The sequence below is a fragment of the Colletotrichum siamense genome (genome assembly GCF_013390195.1).
Source record: "Colletotrichum siamense strain Cg363 chromosome Unknown KSG_Cg363_contig04, whole genome shotgun sequence".
In the NCBI taxonomy this organism is placed as follows: Eukaryota; Fungi; Ascomycota; class Sordariomycetes; order Glomerellales; family Glomerellaceae; genus Colletotrichum; species Colletotrichum siamense.
In genome coordinates this window covers 5234231-5250622 of record NW_023501017.1, presented here as the reverse complement: position 1 = coordinate 5250622, position 16392 = coordinate 5234231, and the positions used below count along the sequence as shown (strand labels likewise).

The 16392-nt window shown below is 52.9% G+C and overlaps 7 protein-coding genes across 7 annotated transcripts; 5 read left to right on the top strand and 2 right to left on the bottom strand.

Annotated features, from left to right (window-relative positions):
• Window positions 1-534: 534 nt before the first annotated feature.
• Window positions 535-2434, top strand: CGCS363_v007324 (putative MFS-type transporter; the record flags this gene model as incomplete). The annotated part of the gene is made up of 4 exons (XM_036639173.1): window positions 535-691; window positions 775-806; window positions 870-1723; window positions 1801-2434. 4 exons carry the CDS (start codon window positions 535-537, stop codon window positions 2432-2434), a joined length of 1677 nt encoding a protein of 558 aa, XP_036496666.1.
• A 544-nt stretch (window positions 2435-2978) lies between these two features.
• cocE-7 (Cocaine esterase) lies at window positions 2979-4797 on the bottom strand (the record flags this gene model as incomplete). The annotated part of the gene is made up of 2 exons (XM_036639172.1): window positions 2979-3773; window positions 3829-4797. 2 exons carry the CDS (start codon window positions 4795-4797, stop codon window positions 2979-2981), a joined length of 1764 nt encoding a protein of 587 aa, XP_036496661.1.
• A 691-nt stretch (window positions 4798-5488) lies between these two features.
• CGCS363_v007322 (uncharacterized protein) lies at window positions 5489-6648 on the top strand (the record flags this gene model as incomplete). The annotated part of the gene is made up of 4 exons (XM_036639171.1): window positions 5489-5763; window positions 5843-5970; window positions 6025-6316; window positions 6369-6648. The coding sequence occupies 4 exons, from the start codon at window positions 5489-5491 to the stop codon at window positions 6646-6648; spliced, it is 975 nt and encodes a 324-aa protein (XP_036496660.1).
• An 832-nt stretch (window positions 6649-7480) lies between these two features.
• On the top strand, window positions 7481-9892 carry CGCS363_v007321 (putative transcriptional regulatory protein; the record flags this gene model as incomplete). Its single annotated transcript, XM_036639170.1, has 1 exon — window positions 7481-9892. One exon carries the CDS (start codon window positions 7481-7483, stop codon window positions 9890-9892), a length of 2412 nt encoding a protein of 803 aa, XP_036496663.1.
• Window positions 9893-10522: 630 nt separating this feature from the next.
• Window positions 10523-12266, top strand: yanH-1 (Cytochrome P450 monooxygenase yanH; the record flags this gene model as incomplete). The annotated part of the gene is made up of 4 exons (XM_036639169.1): window positions 10523-10854; window positions 10909-11552; window positions 11601-12068; window positions 12121-12266. The coding sequence occupies 4 exons, from the start codon at window positions 10523-10525 to the stop codon at window positions 12264-12266; spliced, it is 1590 nt and encodes a 529-aa protein (XP_036496662.1).
• Window positions 12267-13160: 894 nt separating this feature from the next.
• Window positions 13161-14192, top strand: xyn1-2 (Endo-1,4-beta-xylanase 1; the record flags this gene model as incomplete). Its single annotated transcript, XM_036639168.1, has 1 exon — window positions 13161-14192. The coding sequence occupies one exon, from the start codon at window positions 13161-13163 to the stop codon at window positions 14190-14192; it is 1032 nt and encodes a 343-aa protein (XP_036495706.1).
• Window positions 14193-14687: 495 nt separating this feature from the next.
• CGCS363_v007318 (uncharacterized protein) lies at window positions 14688-15912 on the bottom strand (the record flags this gene model as incomplete). Its single annotated transcript, XM_036639167.1, has 2 exons — window positions 14688-15676; window positions 15747-15912. 2 exons carry the CDS (start codon window positions 15910-15912, stop codon window positions 14688-14690), a joined length of 1155 nt encoding a protein of 384 aa, XP_036495707.1.
• Between the last annotated feature and the right edge of the window lie 480 nt (window positions 15913-16392).

Sequence of the window (16392 nt, the reverse complement as noted above, 5' to 3'; positions counted from 1 at the left end):
CTTTCCGAACCGAAGCGTCGTGTCCAGTGTGGCACAGCAATCAAACCGAGGACTCCAACTCCGGGGTGCCGTGAGGGGCATTCTGCTGGGCCTCCCCTTGTTTGGCTAGTCTTCCCCGCAAACCAGCTGAATGGGTACGGAGCCCCGAACGACACTAGCGACTGACCCAAGCCCGGGGCCCCTCTCTCACAATCATCTGCACCCCAGCTTCCCCAGTCCGTACCCCAGGCCAAATCTTGGTGAAGGCTGGGGTAAGGGGGGAGAGACACAGCCAAGGAATCAGACACGTAGAGACGAGTGTCGTTGAGGCATGTCGAGTTCGGCAAATGGCAACGTCGACATTTGTCAGGTAACATCAATCACAGAAATAGAACCATCTTCCCCGGATTGTCTCTGGATGGGGAGTTCTGATCAACATCCTCATTTCACAGTCCTAATTTGAAGGACAGAGGACAGAACACAGTCATCCATAGGGATACCCAAGTTCCTCGTTTTATTTGAAATTCCACTATCAATCGCTCAAAGTTCTTCAAGATGGGCGAAACAGACAGCAAGATTACCGAGGAGAGAGTCGAATCCGCCGATCTCGCCCAAAAGCCCCCGATTGAGGATGGAACTTACAAGCCTAACGTGCAGTTGGCTGATGGAGACGTCACATATCTCATCCCGACTCCGAGTTCTGACCCTCGAGGTAAGTTATCTCGATGTAGTCAGCTTGAAAACCGAGTTGAACACTGGATTGGGAAGCAAGGAACTGACTTGACACCATCTCAGACCCTCTCAACTTGAGCAAGCTGAGAAAATGGGTAAGTTATCCAAATCACAGCGAAACGATAACATGACGATGTACTGACCACATCTTAAAACAGATCATTACGATGACCTGCGCTACCTTTGCCGCCGTTGGCTTGGTACAAGTTTCCGGACTCGGTGCACTCCTCGGCGAGTTTATCCCACAATACGCAGCGGAGGGACATGGCAGCTATGAGGACATCTCACACCTGATGACATACCCATCGCTCTTCATGGGTCTGGGTAACCTAATTGGTATGCCTCTGGCCCTTGCCGTTGGCCGTCGACCTGTCTTCCTTGGATCCTGCGCCCTGGCTGTTTTGGGATCCATCCTCTGTGGCACAGCCAAGACTTACAACTCGCATCTCGCTGCTCGCATGATCCTCGGTCTAGCGGCTGGACAGAGTGAGGCTCTTTGCCCTTTGATGGTTCAAGAAGTTCACTTCCTTCATGAGCGAGCCCGCTGCCTGATGTGGTTCACCCTATGGCAGTCTACCCTCAGCGGGGTCTACACCCTCCTCACATCTTATATCGCCGCCGGTATTGGCTCTTCCGGGTGGTACTTTCTCGGGGCCGGCATCGCTGCTTTAACCTTCCTCTTCGCCATCTTCATGGTGCCCGAGACCAAGTATGATAGACCCCTTGCTGCCTACCAGGGCCAGGAGGCCTCGGTATCTCGCTTCGTCACTGCTCATGCCCCGGGTGTCGACGATACCACTGGTGTCTACACCGAGATGCTCACCCGCAAGACGACCACTGAGCCTCGCGAACTCGACTTTGTCAACTTCAAGCCTCGCACTTTAGCCTCCGACATCCGCATTCTTAACCAGAAGCCCGACTGGAAGGAGGGTTGGCAATGCTGCACCGGCATGGCTATTGTCACCTTCTTCCCTGATATGATGTGGGCCCTACTTCTGAACGGCCTTACAATGTAAGATGCAGCCCGGGCGTTTGCCAACCTACCCACAAAGTTTCAGTGTACTGCCACTAACGTATTCTTCTCGACAGCGGCGTCAACATCGCACTTGGCACCACGTATGGAGCTATCTTGCAGGCAGCCCCCTACAGCTGGAGCTCTTCCGTCGTCAGCTTCGCCTTGACCGGCCAGATCGTCGTCGCCTTCCTGGCTCTGCCCCTTCTTGGCCGCGGCTCAGATTGGATCATTCAATACTTCGCTCGTCGCAACGGCGGCATTCACAAGCCCGAGTACCGCCTCATTCCTCTCATCATCCCCGTCATCGTGGGCACGCTCGCCTCCATCCTCTACGGTCAGGCGGCGGCACACCCGGAGAGGTTCCATTGGTTTGCCATCGTCTTCTCCATCAACGCTTACTACTTTGGCTTCGTGGGAGCAAACCAGGTTGGAATCACCTACGCCCTTGACGCCTACCCAACCCGCTCTGGCCCTGTGCTTGTCATCATCTGCGCCATGCGTGGTGTCATTTCCTTCGGCACTAGTTACGGAGTCACGCCGTTTGTCAACTCTATTGGATACGATGGAGCTTTTGGAGTTTACGGTGGGCTGACTGCTACCCTTGGAGCTGTCGGAATTGCTGTCTTCATTTGGGGTACCCAGATCAGAGCCATGGTTGCGAAGTGGGCTGTTGCGGAGACTAGTGCTACTCCGTCGTACAACCACTAGCACGGGATCGTGCCTTTGAAGGCTGAGATTCCCATTACAACTGGAATTTGCTGAAGCTTAAGAGGCAGTTCACGATGCAGGATGACAAGGTCAGAGACGAAGTTGAAATTGGGAACTCGAATTTGGAATGGGAACAGACACCAGAATAGCGAACATCATTGAATTAGTCGCTTTTGAATGATACTACGATAAATTCGAAATGACCCTTGTGTAAAAGCATGGTTCCTGACTGTACATTTAACCCCTAACTCAAGTAGGTGTTTTGAGAATGGGTATTGCTGTGCTTAGCACTGAGCACTGAAGCAGGTGTGAGAGCATGGAAGTAAATCCCTCTCCAGCTGCTAACACGTTCTCTTGCAAAACCTGAGCAAGCCTGGAAGCTTCATTATTTTGATCAAGTACCTTCACAATTGGATCACGTCGTATATGGGGAGAGGTGATGGTCCCTTATACCCTGACACTTCACACATGCGAGATTCATAGTTCTTATGGCCGATTCTTTAAGCAATATCCAATTATGAGTAATGTCTATGTAGGAGTACTATCATTGAATAAACGGCAAGATAATCCGACTCTGATGTTCCGGACCACAGTGAATGAAATGCTCCCCCTTATTCCTTTCATGCTCGGGCCGCTCGGTCGAGAAGGCCTTGTACTCCGCGATCGAGGGGAATTGACCGCCAATCTGAACCTGTACAGACTCGCCGGCCTCGTAGTCCACACCCATAGCCCAGATGCCAATCTCCAGCTCTACAATCTCGCCAGGTGGAATCTTCTGCTCCTCGTCATGCGGATGGAAGGGGAACTGGGGATGCATCGAACGCGACGTGTCGATCTTGCGGTGCGATGCCCTCAGCTGGCCAACCGAGCCAAGGTGAAGGTTCGTACTGCTTCGCTCCTTGGGGGCGATGTCATGAATCGACTTGACGGGCGCCGCCCAGAATGGGAAGCACAGATGCATCATTGGGTTGCCGTCCTTGTCGAGCTTGCGGATGTTGACGAAGACATTCATGTCGTCGTGAGAAGGGCAAGACACGTAGAGAACTGCTTTGGGAATGCCAATCAGGCGCGAGGGCTTGTCGAAGGTGTATGTGAACTTGGCTAGGGAGTTTCCGTCCTCGGAGTTGTACGTCGCCTTTGATGCACTTGCTGGGACTGACTCAGACAAGGCGCCGTTCTCAAGGTAGAAGGTCTTGTAGTCGGTATTCGGAGGAGGGAAGTCTTCGAAGAGGATATCGCTTTCGGGTTCTCGATCGCCGAACTTGAGGGATGTCCAGCGAACCTTGGGTGTCTTTTCCCAGTCATTTTCGATGCCTTTCAGGTACCTATCAAAGAATTTCTTTGCAAAACATCAGTCATCTGTGAAAACGGGGTCCGGGCTGTTGGAGACTTACTGCAAGGTCTTCGTTCGTCTCGGGAACGCTGTAGAGGTCAAACCACTCTTGCCAAGCGCTCCAGCGAATCCACTTCTTTTCACAGCCTAGCTCCATGAATCCTCTGATGCTGCCCATGGTGTGGATTGAGCTGAAGTCTGATCCCGAGATGTATGCCGGAATGTTGATGGCCTTCATGTTCGCGCGCTTGTCTTCCCACCAAATGTTGGACAAAGGGCTGCGACGGTACATCTCGGCAAAGTCCTCCACACCTGAAGTTCCCTTGATGATCAAGCTTGTGATGAGGTCGAAGTTGCTCATGGAGAAAATGCCGCCCCTGACAAATTGCTCGCGAAACAGATCACCGCTGGCCTCCCAAGGTGCGATGGCCTTCAGCGACGGAGGATTCAGGGAGGCCACGTGCCATTGAGCAATAGCAAGAGCAGAGTTGCCAGCCATGCCGACGCTGCCATTGCACCAATCCATCTTGGCGATGGTCTCAATGACATCGTATGCGTCCTCGGCATCCTGCAGACCCATAATGGGGACCTGACCGTCACTGTTGCCGGCACCTCTGCTGTCGACGCTAATGATGGCGTAACCCTTGGGGCACCACCTCTGAGGATCTAGGCCCTCAAATTTCTCGAGGCCACTGAGATCGCTCTTCTTGACGCAGCAAGACCACGGCGTCATGGGCAACATCGTCAAGGCGCTGTACTTCTTGCCGTAGGGAGACCAGCCGACGATGGCCGGGATCTTCTCCGTCGCGTCCGCTGGGCGGTACACGTCGATGTAGAGCCTGCACCCATCTCGGACCTTGATTTCAACGTCGTGGTCGATTCGAATGTCGCTTTCGAGAGGCTTCGCGTTGTACCCGTTCCAGCCCTTGGGAAGGACTTCGGTGCGGCCCGGGGTAAAGCCTTGATAATTGTTGACTCCGATTTCCGGCTTGCCAATGGGCTTGTGCGCGATCTGAATTGGGAGAGGCATGATTGGAGAATGTTTGATTAGCTGGGGTCTTGAATGGGAATGTACAATCTCCTGAAGCTGAATCTCTAGTCCAGGGTGTTGCCAATGTGGCGCTTTTTATTGAACGCGCCAGAATACTTTCTTCGTCCTATCAACGACACCAATTGCTCAGCACGACGCGTAGCTCACAGCTTCGCGGGTCAGAGACCTCGGTCTATTGCTGTCCGTTGCGGGGATAGTATCGGAAACATGTTCAGCCAAGCCAGATTTCGTGGGGTTAGACCGCGGGGTGAGATCCGGCCCAGATCCGTTCGGTTTAGAAGCGGCCGCCGGCCCCACTCCCGTGTCGAAAAGGGGTCCTTGCAGCACCCCGAACCGAACCGAACCGAACCGAGTCCACTTCTCACGCCCACGGATAGAACACGAGACCGAGGCGAGGTTGGTAGACCGAGCCGGATGGGGCTGGGGGAGGAGTTCGAGACGAGGTCTGACCAGGGTAAGCTGGAGAACGCGGGGATCACGGACAGGGGCGCATCTGAGAGCTTCAGATCGCAGGCAGTGCAACATGTTATGGCTTTGACTGGAGTTGCATATAATGAAAGACGGGATTCTTAGATTTCAGCTTCAATTTCGCAACATTGATCTTTATCATACCATTAAACATCAGTCAGAGCTCAGAAGTACATTTTCTTGATCTCCCATATCAACCAAAATGTCAAAGTCCCTCCTGGAGCCAAAGGCTAACTACGGCGACTGGCGCGACCACTTCTTCGAACATGGCTACGCCATCCTTAAGAACGCTATTACTCCTGAGCGAGCTGAGTACTACAAGCAGAAGCAGATCGACTGGCTCAAGTCCTTCAACCGCGGGTTCGACCCCGACAATGAGGACACTTGGACATCGGAACACCTCCCAGTCTCCTTCAAGGGAGGTATGTACGGGTCTTACTGCGCCCCACATGAGCGATTTGCTTGGGAGGCCAGACTGTAAGTGATCTCTTTTGGAGCGTAGCATGGACTTGGCCTAGTCAGGGTGACTTACTGGATCTGGCTGACACATTTGTAGGGAGCCTGGTGTCATCAACCCGTTCATCCATATTTGGGAGACTGAAGAGCTCCTCGTGAGCTTCGACATGTTCAACGTTACTCTCCCACGACAGAAGGATCTCAAGTGGTCTCCATGGCCTCACTGTGGTACGTTTGTTGCTTGGCATACGAGGGCTTTCAGTTTCTGACTTACTTGAACAGACCAAGATCCCAAGCGAAAGGGTCTCCAGTGCGTTCAGGGACTGCTGAACTTCGCCCCGAACGGCGACAAGGACGGTGGTCTAATTCTCATGAGCGGATCAGCTAAGCTGTACGATCAGTTCTTCCAGGAGACTCGTGTGATGGCTGCTCATGAAGATGCTCCTCCTCCCGAAGAGAACTACAGGGATCTGTTCATCTTCAAGGAGGAAGACGTCAAGTGGTTTGAGGACCGCGGCTGCAAGCTGATTAAGCCGAACCTCGAGCCCGGTGACCTGGTGTTGTGGGACTCTCGGTTTGTATTTCCATTGATTCCTGTCAGAAGTTGGCTAATAGATGTTTGCCAGATCCATGCACTACGCCAAGCACCCCGAGGGCACACAGATTCGCCATGCCCAATACGTCTGCTTCACTCCCGCTAAGTTCGCCGACCCTCAGAGTATCAAGGAGAAGGCCGACATCTTCCGATCGTGGGGAGGAACCACTCACTGGCCTCACACAAACATCCATCCCCAAGGCAAGGCCAAGAGGGATGGTGTGATTGATCCGCAGGAGCGCGAAGAGCCATTAGAGAAACCGGTGATCACGGATAGGTTGCTGCAATTGGCGGCAGTCAAGGCCTATTAGATTCAAGATATATGAGTAGCAATTAAGCATTCTTTAGAAGTCATAAGCCCAAGTATTGCTACATCAGTTCCGAACAACTTGATTCTTTGATACGTTATCTTTGAAAACAGACGCAAATTTAGGGCTTGAATGCTCGTAGGCCATATTAGGTACATGGTCATTGGTAGACTGGATATAGTCAAAGATATCATGAACAAATAAATATTGCGCAATGCGTTCTCTGTATTTTCATCGGGGGAAAGGCGTTGAACGGAGGGTGTTCTTACATGAAGAACTGAAACTAGCTTGGGGAACCCTGTAAATGTATGCGATGTCACACTGCTGCAAATGACCACCTCAGCTCACGTGTAGCCAACTGCTGAGATGAACGCTGCACATCCCTGAACGCATCAAAACATGGACTCTTCAACACGTCGCCAGTTTCCACCGAGCATGCAACGAAACAGATCCACAGCTGCAGCAGGGAATGAAACCGGCTTTGATCAGTGATCAGCCATTAATAATTACGACGCCTCCAGTGGCCACTACCCGAGGCACATTGCCGCGGACCCCCGCCCCCGGACTGTTCAGGGCGGGGTCGCAGCGAACATGGGTCAATTGGGGGGTTTCTCCCCCTTCCCCACAGACTGGTCACATAACCTGGGGAAAATGCAAGATAAACTATTCGGCTCAGCTTGTTGAGTTTTCCTGGCAGATGCATACCCCAAGGGACCCTTTCTCCGTGTCTCCAAATCTTTCCGTTATATACCCAGCCTGCCATTGAGACACATCCGAGCCCGACCGAGGAGTCTCCAAAGTCTCTCCCGTTCCGCCTCGGAGTCGAGCACCGGCCATGAACAGCCCATCCTCTGCTGCAATGGCGGACTCGATGTCAAGCTCAAGCGAACAGCCGCCGATCACATCGAACGATAATCAGTCACATCCGAAGCGCATACGCCTCTCCCTGGCATGCAATCAATGTCGAAAGCGCAAAGTGCGCTGCGACGCCCAAACGCCCAAGTGCCATAACTGCATCCTCCGAGGGGATGACTGCCAGACTACCAATCCTCGCAATCCAAAAGAGAATGCAGTTCGGAGATGGGCATCTAAGAGCAATGCCACTCGGAGTGAAAGCAGCATACCGGAAGGCTCTGAGCCTCCCCGTGATCGTCACCTCCGGACGGTATCTCCCAGACCACGCCAGTATCTATCACCGTCCTATGAGGATGGCTCTGAGGGCGAAGATGCGGCCTCACGCCGGCTCTCATGGGTAGCGCAAGCGTACCGAGCCAACGTCCGAGATAATGATAGCGGCCATGCACCCCACGACCACTCGGATCTCAACCCCGACATGGCCCTGAACACTGATGAAAGTCCCCATAGGCTCAAGTTCATGGGTGGCAGCAGCGTGCAGTCGCTTACCATGTTCGCCGACCTGTTCTTCCGCAAACGCGGCCTTCGGACCCTGTCGCCTTACTTCCGCTTCGGCATGCACCACGTGGAGGAATTCCAAGTTCCCCTGACACTGCAGCTGCCATCGCTGCCACCTTTGTCAGCCCTGGACGCGTACCTGGACGTGTACATGAAGCGGATATTTCCTCTCTTTCCCGTCTTTGATGAGCCTACCTTCCGCTCGGACATGGGCCAATTGGTCTCGCTTCAGGATGCCGATCCCTCTGGTGGGATCCAGAATGCTATCGACCTGTCACAAGTACCGACTCTTGTCTGCATTTACTCTATCATCTGCATCAGTGCAGATGAGGAGACAGGTACGGTGACAGAGATCGGAACGCATTTCCTGACCGCTGCATACAGCCTTCTGGCCCATGTTATCTCAACGCCATATCTGGCTTCGGTTCAGGCTCTAGTCCTTCTCACTCTTGCCCTTCGTGGCCGAAGCAAGGAAGGACAGGGATGGCAGACTCTTGGCCAAGCCATCAGAATAGCCCATTCTATCGGTCTTCACAGGCACGCCTCAACAAGACACATGAAGAGCCCTCCCCCAGCAACGGTCAGCTCGGCCCCATCTCCAGGTTATCAAGGCTGCAGAAAGCTTCACAGTCAGCTCTGGTGGACTTGCTATACTCTTGAGAAGCTGATGCAGCTGGAGACGGGTCGCCCAAGTGCCATCCACGACTCAGACTGCGACCAGACATTGCCCGAACCAGTCCCTGTGCCCGCGGCTGGCATAGCCGTCTCCATCGGATCCTCTCCAGAAGGGCAAGCCGACCGCCAGGTGATCGACTACTTCCAGCCGTGGGCCTCATTGACACGCATAATCAGCAGTATCAGTGGTCATATCTACCGCCGGTCCGGCCAAGCACAAACTCCCCGCGTCCTCCTCGGCGACACAGTCCGCCTCGACTCGGCCCTCACAGAATGGGCTCAATCCTTGCCGCCTGAGATTCGTCCCCCAGGACCTAATAGCGGAAACGTAATACTTTGCGAGACGGGTCACAAACACCTCGCCATCTTTCTTGCAATCCACTACCACCATGCCCTGATATCTCTCCACCGAGCCGCACTCGTGTTCCCGGAAGCCATGTACCGAACCCACATCAACTCCCAAGCAGACTCGACCAGCATCTCAGCCGTTGAACTCAGCCGCCTTAGACGTGGCGCAGAGATATGCATCGGCTCTGCAAGGGCTATTGTGAGACTAGTCGGCGAAATCGCCGACGACTCAACGCCGACGCCGCGAACCAGAACGGGCATGCTTGGAGAACCACACATCAACCGTTCCGAGTCGGTAATCTTCACCATCACACAACCTCTCATCTCTGCTGTTGCTTTAGCGCTCCATATACTAAAGCAGCCCGGTTCGCGCCTCGCACGGTCAGATCTCGAGCTTTTGGGCATAGCAGCGCAGTATGCAGAAGAGCAGTACACCAAAGTTACGCAGAACCCCCGCTTCATCCAAGCCTGCTCCGTCTTGCAGTCAAACATGTCCGAGATTGTATTCTCGCAGCACGGGAACGGTCAAGGCAGCTACTCCCACCACAATCACCGGGGTTCTATCGCATCTGACAACATGGCATGGAGAGGGGAGGACCAGACTCCAACGGAGACATCCAGCGCCGGGAACATCGCCGCGGAGATGGACATAATGGATCTGGAGCTACCAGACTTGACGGGCATGTTCACCGAGATCAGTAACACTGACATATTTGGAGGCGTTAGGCTTGAGGACCTTTGGGGAATGTTAGGCGCGCCCGCAGACGGGCAGGTAACCGATGGTTCGGAAGGATCTTGGTCGCGGTCTTGAGGCAGGCGTCGGGTAATCGGCGTGGACGTGTTTATGAAACGTATGTATGATTGACGCATCAGGCATAGGTCCTGTTAATAGACATTGCTAGTGCAAGTTTTGTATGCAGTCATTGGCAAAGGCCCCTTGTGCTCAATGGCCTCATCACTGCTGAAGGTAAACCTTGAACCAAAGGATGCAGCTGAAAAGTGGCCCTCTACCCGACAGTATGGTCCGATGCCGACAGCCGCAGAGACATTCCCGACAACGTGGAAGAGACACTCGTTAGCGCTTCTTTTATGCTCCTTGGCGCTATTATCATTCGTGGCGGCGGGAAGCTGCCAGTCGACTTCCGGCGATCCAACAAAGGCGGCAGTATAAAGCAACATCTTTGGCTGGCCGGCGAATTACCCAAAATAGCAGTCTGAGGTGTTCTGGCCGCTACCTCGATTGTAAGACATCAGCCAGCTCTACCCGATTGCCCATTGCGTACTGCGTGGCATTTGTCTCACCGAGTGTTCAACGCCCTTGGCGCGCAGCGATGGAGTGGCTTTTGGGCTCTTTGTCTTGCTGGACCTTTTCAACTCGGACAGAGCCGCGAGAAAATCTCAAGCGGTCATTTTTGCATCTTTCGTGGACATCGAAACGAAGATGCATTCCCTTGTAGCAGCGGCACTTATTTTCATTCTGTTCCCAGTGTTGATCTGGCACTTCATCGTTTATCCGCTATTTTGGTCTCCTCTGGCGTCCATCCCAGCAGCTCATCCGTTATGCCATATCACATCGCTCTGGATACACTGGAAACGACTACAGGGACAAGAGTACGAATGCGTATCGGAGGCCTTCCTTTCAAAGGGCTCTTATGTGCGCCTTGGTCCTCGTGAGGTTGCCGTCAACGACATCGAAGCCGTCCGCAATGGCTGGGGCGTGGGATCGTCCAGCTTTGACAAGCACCACTCTTATACGTATTTCGGAACTCATGGGTTAGTGAGACTTTCTCATGTGCTGCTAGGTCCGACTAACGCTTATTAATTCAGCATTACCAATACCTTCACAACGCTCGGGAGCAACGAGCATCGAGGACGTCGCCATCGTCTCCGGATTGCTCACTCTCGTCAGTTTTTGATGAAATCGCCTGATGTGCAATCTATCCTCGCTTCTCTCGTGCAACAGAAGCTGTACCCTCTGCTGGCTGACGTCGCCTCATCCAAAGATGGAACTGCTTCCATAATGCCCTTGGCTCAAGCCTTCGCCCTCGACTACGTGTCGGCGTTTGCATTCGGACTGTCTCTTGGCCACAACTTTCTCAAAGATCGTCTCGCCTACGACCAATGGTTTGCTTTGAACAATGACTGCTACCCAGGTGGCTTTCTCGGTTACCTCCTCAAGGAGCACCCGCGATTCGTGGAATTTGCTCGTCGACTAGGCGTGCCGATCCTTTCTAAGACCTATGTCAACGCTCGTCGAGAACTGGAGACATGGGCGCTGCGGAGAGTTGATGCTGCCGAAGACCTGCTACAGTCCCGAATGCAAGGTTCGGAGCCTGCACCGGGTGACCTGCCCGTGTTGTACGATGCCGTCAGGATAGCTATGGCACAGCAGAGCGGTGTCAAAGATGCTGATTTTGTACCATCGGCGACCCAGAGGCTTGAACTGGCCAGCGAGTGTCTGGATCACATCAGTAAGTTGTCTCAGTACCTCCTATCAACACAGCGCTAACACACGATAGCCTCGTCGGGAGAAACATTTGGTACTACCTTCACCTACATGCTATGGGAGCTTTCCCGACACCCGGATATTCAGGCTGCGCTTCATGTCGAGCTCTCGTCTCTCAAGCAGCCTCTCAGCGAAAGCAATTTGCCCGAATCGCGGGATCTTGAGCAGCTAGAGTTGCTCAACGGCATCATCAAGGAAAGTCTGCGTCTGCGGAACACGGCGCCCGGTCTGGACCCGCGCGTAAGTCCTGCGCACGGCACAAGCAAGTTCGGCCGCATCGATGAACTCCCCAGCCACACGCGAGTCGGCACCTACGGCAGACATCTCAACCGCAACCCAGATGTTTACCTGGATCCTGAAGTTTGGAACCCGTACCGCTGGGTGTCCAAGGAGCCTAAGGACTTGGCCGCGATGAACAGGTGGTTCTACGCTTTTGGTTCAGGGCAGCGAGGATGCATTGGGCAACCCATTGCCATGGAATGTAAGTACCAATCCCCACTCTGTCTATGCTTCGGTCACTAACAAACGCGTAGTACTGCGCATGGGGATCGCATCCATCTATACCAGCTTCAAGACAAGCGTGGCGGACGAGACGGAGTATCCAGGGACCGAATGCATGAGCGCCGCATGCACAGAGACGTTGTTGCTGCGCTTCGAGAAAGTGCCTTCAGAGCCATGATTGCTCAGGGTTTCAGCTCTCGTGGGCGGGCATACATGAAGAGGGTTCTTTTCTGTCATGACCGCACTTAATTAAAATAACCAAAGAAGTAAAATCAAATAATTCAAGAACACCTGCACACTGTATATGACCTAACATAATTCAATGCCGTCGGTGTTGTCCTATGTCCCGACATTTCTTGACTTAAGCATATGTTCGACTTGACAAATTCTATGACAAGCACGCTCACAGAATCGGGTTATGAACATACGACGTCACAACTGGGGTGGTTTATGTTAAACTTCGCTAACCAACCTTCGAGCACAGCCATCAACTCCTGGCCCACGTTCGAGCCCTGTTCTATTGTGTGACAACAAACGCCCAGGCCGCTATGAGGTTCGTCTGTTTACCGAGTCAGTCGCATTGGGAAGGATTGTAGGGGGGATTTGCGAGTACCATCAACTGAATCGACTGGCGCTCAATTTGTTTGGGTGAGCCTTTCTCGACACGAGTAGGTATCCTGGCACAGTGGACCCCAAATGGTCCAATGGATGCAACTTTGGGGTGGACTTTCTCCTCTTGAGATACGGCGAAGCCGAGTTGTGAAAGACTCTGGTTCATGGACAGTGCACGAATAGTGGGCTGTCGAGAATAATCATGTCACCCACTACACTATCTTATAAACAAAGGCGGTGCGCCGTGTCTAGTTCAAAGCTGTCTTCGCCTCTGTTTCCTGGAACGTCGCACCTGTGCACCTTCACTCGCTACATCTCTCCATTCGTTTCCTGCGTTGTGGATTTTGTCGCTCGGGTCAATCTCACGCTCATTCAGACCAGGTCCTGAGAATTCTTACCCACAGTGATCTTCCAACTTACTCGACAAGCGAATCTCAAAAGTCAACAAACCTTCATCATCATGCGCTTCTCCGTCGCCACGTTGGCGGCCTTGGCCCTTGTGGACCACGCCACAGCCGATCTGCACTCTCTTGCGGTAGCAGCAGGAAAGAAATATTTTGGAACGGCCACGGACAACAACGAGCTTGCAGATTCGTCATACACTGCCATCACCAAGGTTGTGGGAAACTTCGGCCAGATCACTCCTGGGAACGGGCAGAAGTGGGACTCCACCGAGCCTACGCAGGGCAAGTTCCAGTACGCGTATGCGGACGTGGTGCCCAACTTCGCGAAAGCAAATGGACAGATCCTCCGGTGTCACACGCTGCTGTACCGGTCTCAGATTCCTTCCTGGCTGACTGGCGGATCTTGGACTAAGGATTCGTTGACGGCTGTTATCAAGACGCATATCGAAAACCTGGTTGGCCACTACAAGGGTCAGTGTTACTCATGGGACGTAGTCAACGAAGCCATCGACGACTCAGGCAACTACCGCGACACGGTGTTTTACACCGTTCTCGGCCTCGATTATCTGACGCTCGCTTTCAACACGGCACACGCTAGTGACCCTGCAGCCAAGCTGTACTACAACGACTACAACATTGAGAACCCCAACGCGAAGCAGAAGAAGACGGTCGAGCTGGTCAAGTACGTCCAGGACGCCGGTGCGCCGATCCATGGAGTTGGTCTGCAGGGGCACTTCCTCGTTGGCAGCATGCCCCGCCAGGAGGACCTCGAGTCCGCCGCCAACTCTTTCACCGCGCTAGGGGTTGACGTTGCCTACACTGAGTTGGATGTCAAGTTCACCAGCTTGCCCTACACCGGTGCCGGTCTTCAGTCTCAGGCCGAAGCCTATGTTTCCGTGATCAACGCTTGTCTCAATGTCGAGCGCTGCGTGGGCTGGACCGTCTGGGACTGGACGGATAAGTACAGCTGGGTGCCAAACACGTTCCCTGGCCAGGGCGGCGCATGCCTGTACGACAACAACCTCAAGCCCAAGCCGGCTTATACTGCTGTTCGTTCTGCTCTCGCTGCTGCTTCCAAGAAGGCGTAGTGTCCGAGGCTTCAACTGCCGTTGCTATCAACGGCACCTCTGCTATCCAGGCTACATCCCTCGCCAGCTTGAGCGCTGTCGCATCCACTACGCTTAAGACTTTCTTTTCTTCCCAAAGCGTGAGGATTTCCCGTGCATTTCGACCATGGATGTCAAGAATTTTGTGCCGTTCAAGCATATTGTATAATCATAGTAATAAGGCACAAAACAGATACACCCTTACGCGTTATGCTTCAAATGCTGCAGATTCTATTGCACTTTGAAGAAGCCATAAAGCTTTCGACCAACGTGAACCTTCAAGCTCCACGCCCTTGTTACAGTAACACATTCGCAGCTTCGACAATGCCATAAGAGCTCGTGTATTCGAAGAATGACTTGCTAAATCAAACAGAATCCAATGAACAGAATCGCGCGATAGTACATGTAGTAATCTAGCTAAGCCATACGGGCCCTAGATCTTGTGTTGAGATATCAAGCAAGCTTGTCTGTGCATGTCTATTGCACTTGACTGAGGATGCCAAGCACATCGGCCATGAACTTCAAGTGTGTGATCTTGCCATCCTGCCATCGTGCAATCGTGTAGAACCAAGAGTCAAAGCCCTTATTGGTTGCATCGATTGGAGTCGGGGAGATGTACTCCGGAACTGCCAAAGCATTCGTGAGGTTGCCGCTGAGCCGAGCCACTGACGCAGTCCAATCGCCAGATCCGAAAATGCCCTGAGGGGACAAATGGACGTTCGAGAATGACTTCTGCAGCTGGCTGACAAGCGCAAAGAACTGGTCGCTGTTGAGTCCATTGGGAGTGTCCTCACGAGAGGTAAAGATCGTGACATTGGGGGAAAGCATCAGGCTGTCAGAATTGAATTGACCGTCGTTCAAGGCCGTCTCGAACTTCCGATGAGACGCCTTGTTCGTTTCTGAGGTGTTGACGAATGGGTTGACCGCAAGGGGTATGGTATAAGGGCTCAAAGTGAGCGACTGAGTTCCATCTGTGGTGATTGGGGACGGGAAGAAGCCCATCTGACGCTCCATGGTAACAAGATCCATCCAGAGGTGCTCTATGACGATTCTGCCTTCTTGCCAGTACGCCGCGGTCATGAACTCATAGTTGACGTGGCGGCCGGTCGGACCCCGCCATCCATCTGGAGCCTGAATTGGGCCAGTATTGGTTCCGGTGACATCGGTCATGGTAATGGTCCAGTTGCCCTCTCCAAAGGCCACCTTATAAGGATGGTTGGTGACTGCAACATTGGGGAAGCTTGCGTATGTGTTCTGCAGGTCCTGAACATGCTGCACCATATTAAACTCTCGGCCTCCCGGCATGTAGACGATAGTGTCCTCCCGGTGGTTGAATCTGGAGAAGTCCAGCGAGTTGTAGGCATCGTCGGTGACTTGCATTTGTCGCACATTGGCGGACGAGTCCCAGGGCCCAGCGGAGGCATTGGGATAGGGACAAGTGCCAATGAGCTCACAAATCACAGGTCCTAAAGCGGCGTTAGTTGAATACAACTTTCTTGACAATTCTTTCCTAAGGTTGAGGGAGTGAGATCGTACCTGGAGTAACGCATCCGATATAATCCGTCTCGGCACGCTTTCCCAAAGAGCTGCTGCTTCCAACATTTCTCATATGCAGATGACTGTCACCCACGCAGGCGTAAGCGACGTCGGTCAAATACACAGTCGCAGCCAAAAGGCTAAGAACAGAAGTATGGGTTTTCATGTTGAAGATTCGAGGTAGAAGTGATTTCAATCGAGTGCTTTTAGCTATGGGATTGAAAAGGCGAAGGAATTTTGATGATATTGATGATTCTTTCATGGAGTCTTTGAAGATGGGCACTGATCACTTTTATAACAACTAGATCTTCTTCTTGACTTTCAAGTGCCTTCATCAACATATTCCCATGCTCAGCATATACTCTACCAAGTCTTGCCGCGCGGGTCGGTTGCGCTAAAAGGAGCTAAAGTCCAACAAGCCACACGGTTTTCTGCGCCTACAACTGTGACGTACTGTACGACGGTGAACTTGAGGCGCTAGTCCGAGCTGGAACCAAGCAATCAACACTGTTCGGTAGCGATTACATTCTGCGTAGGGCTAGCTGCCAATCTTGAGCAATAAGGCAACCTCTTACCATGGTCTAAGCCCACATCAGTACGATATGTGACAAAGCACGCTTACGACACGCCATGTCTAGGTCTGAGA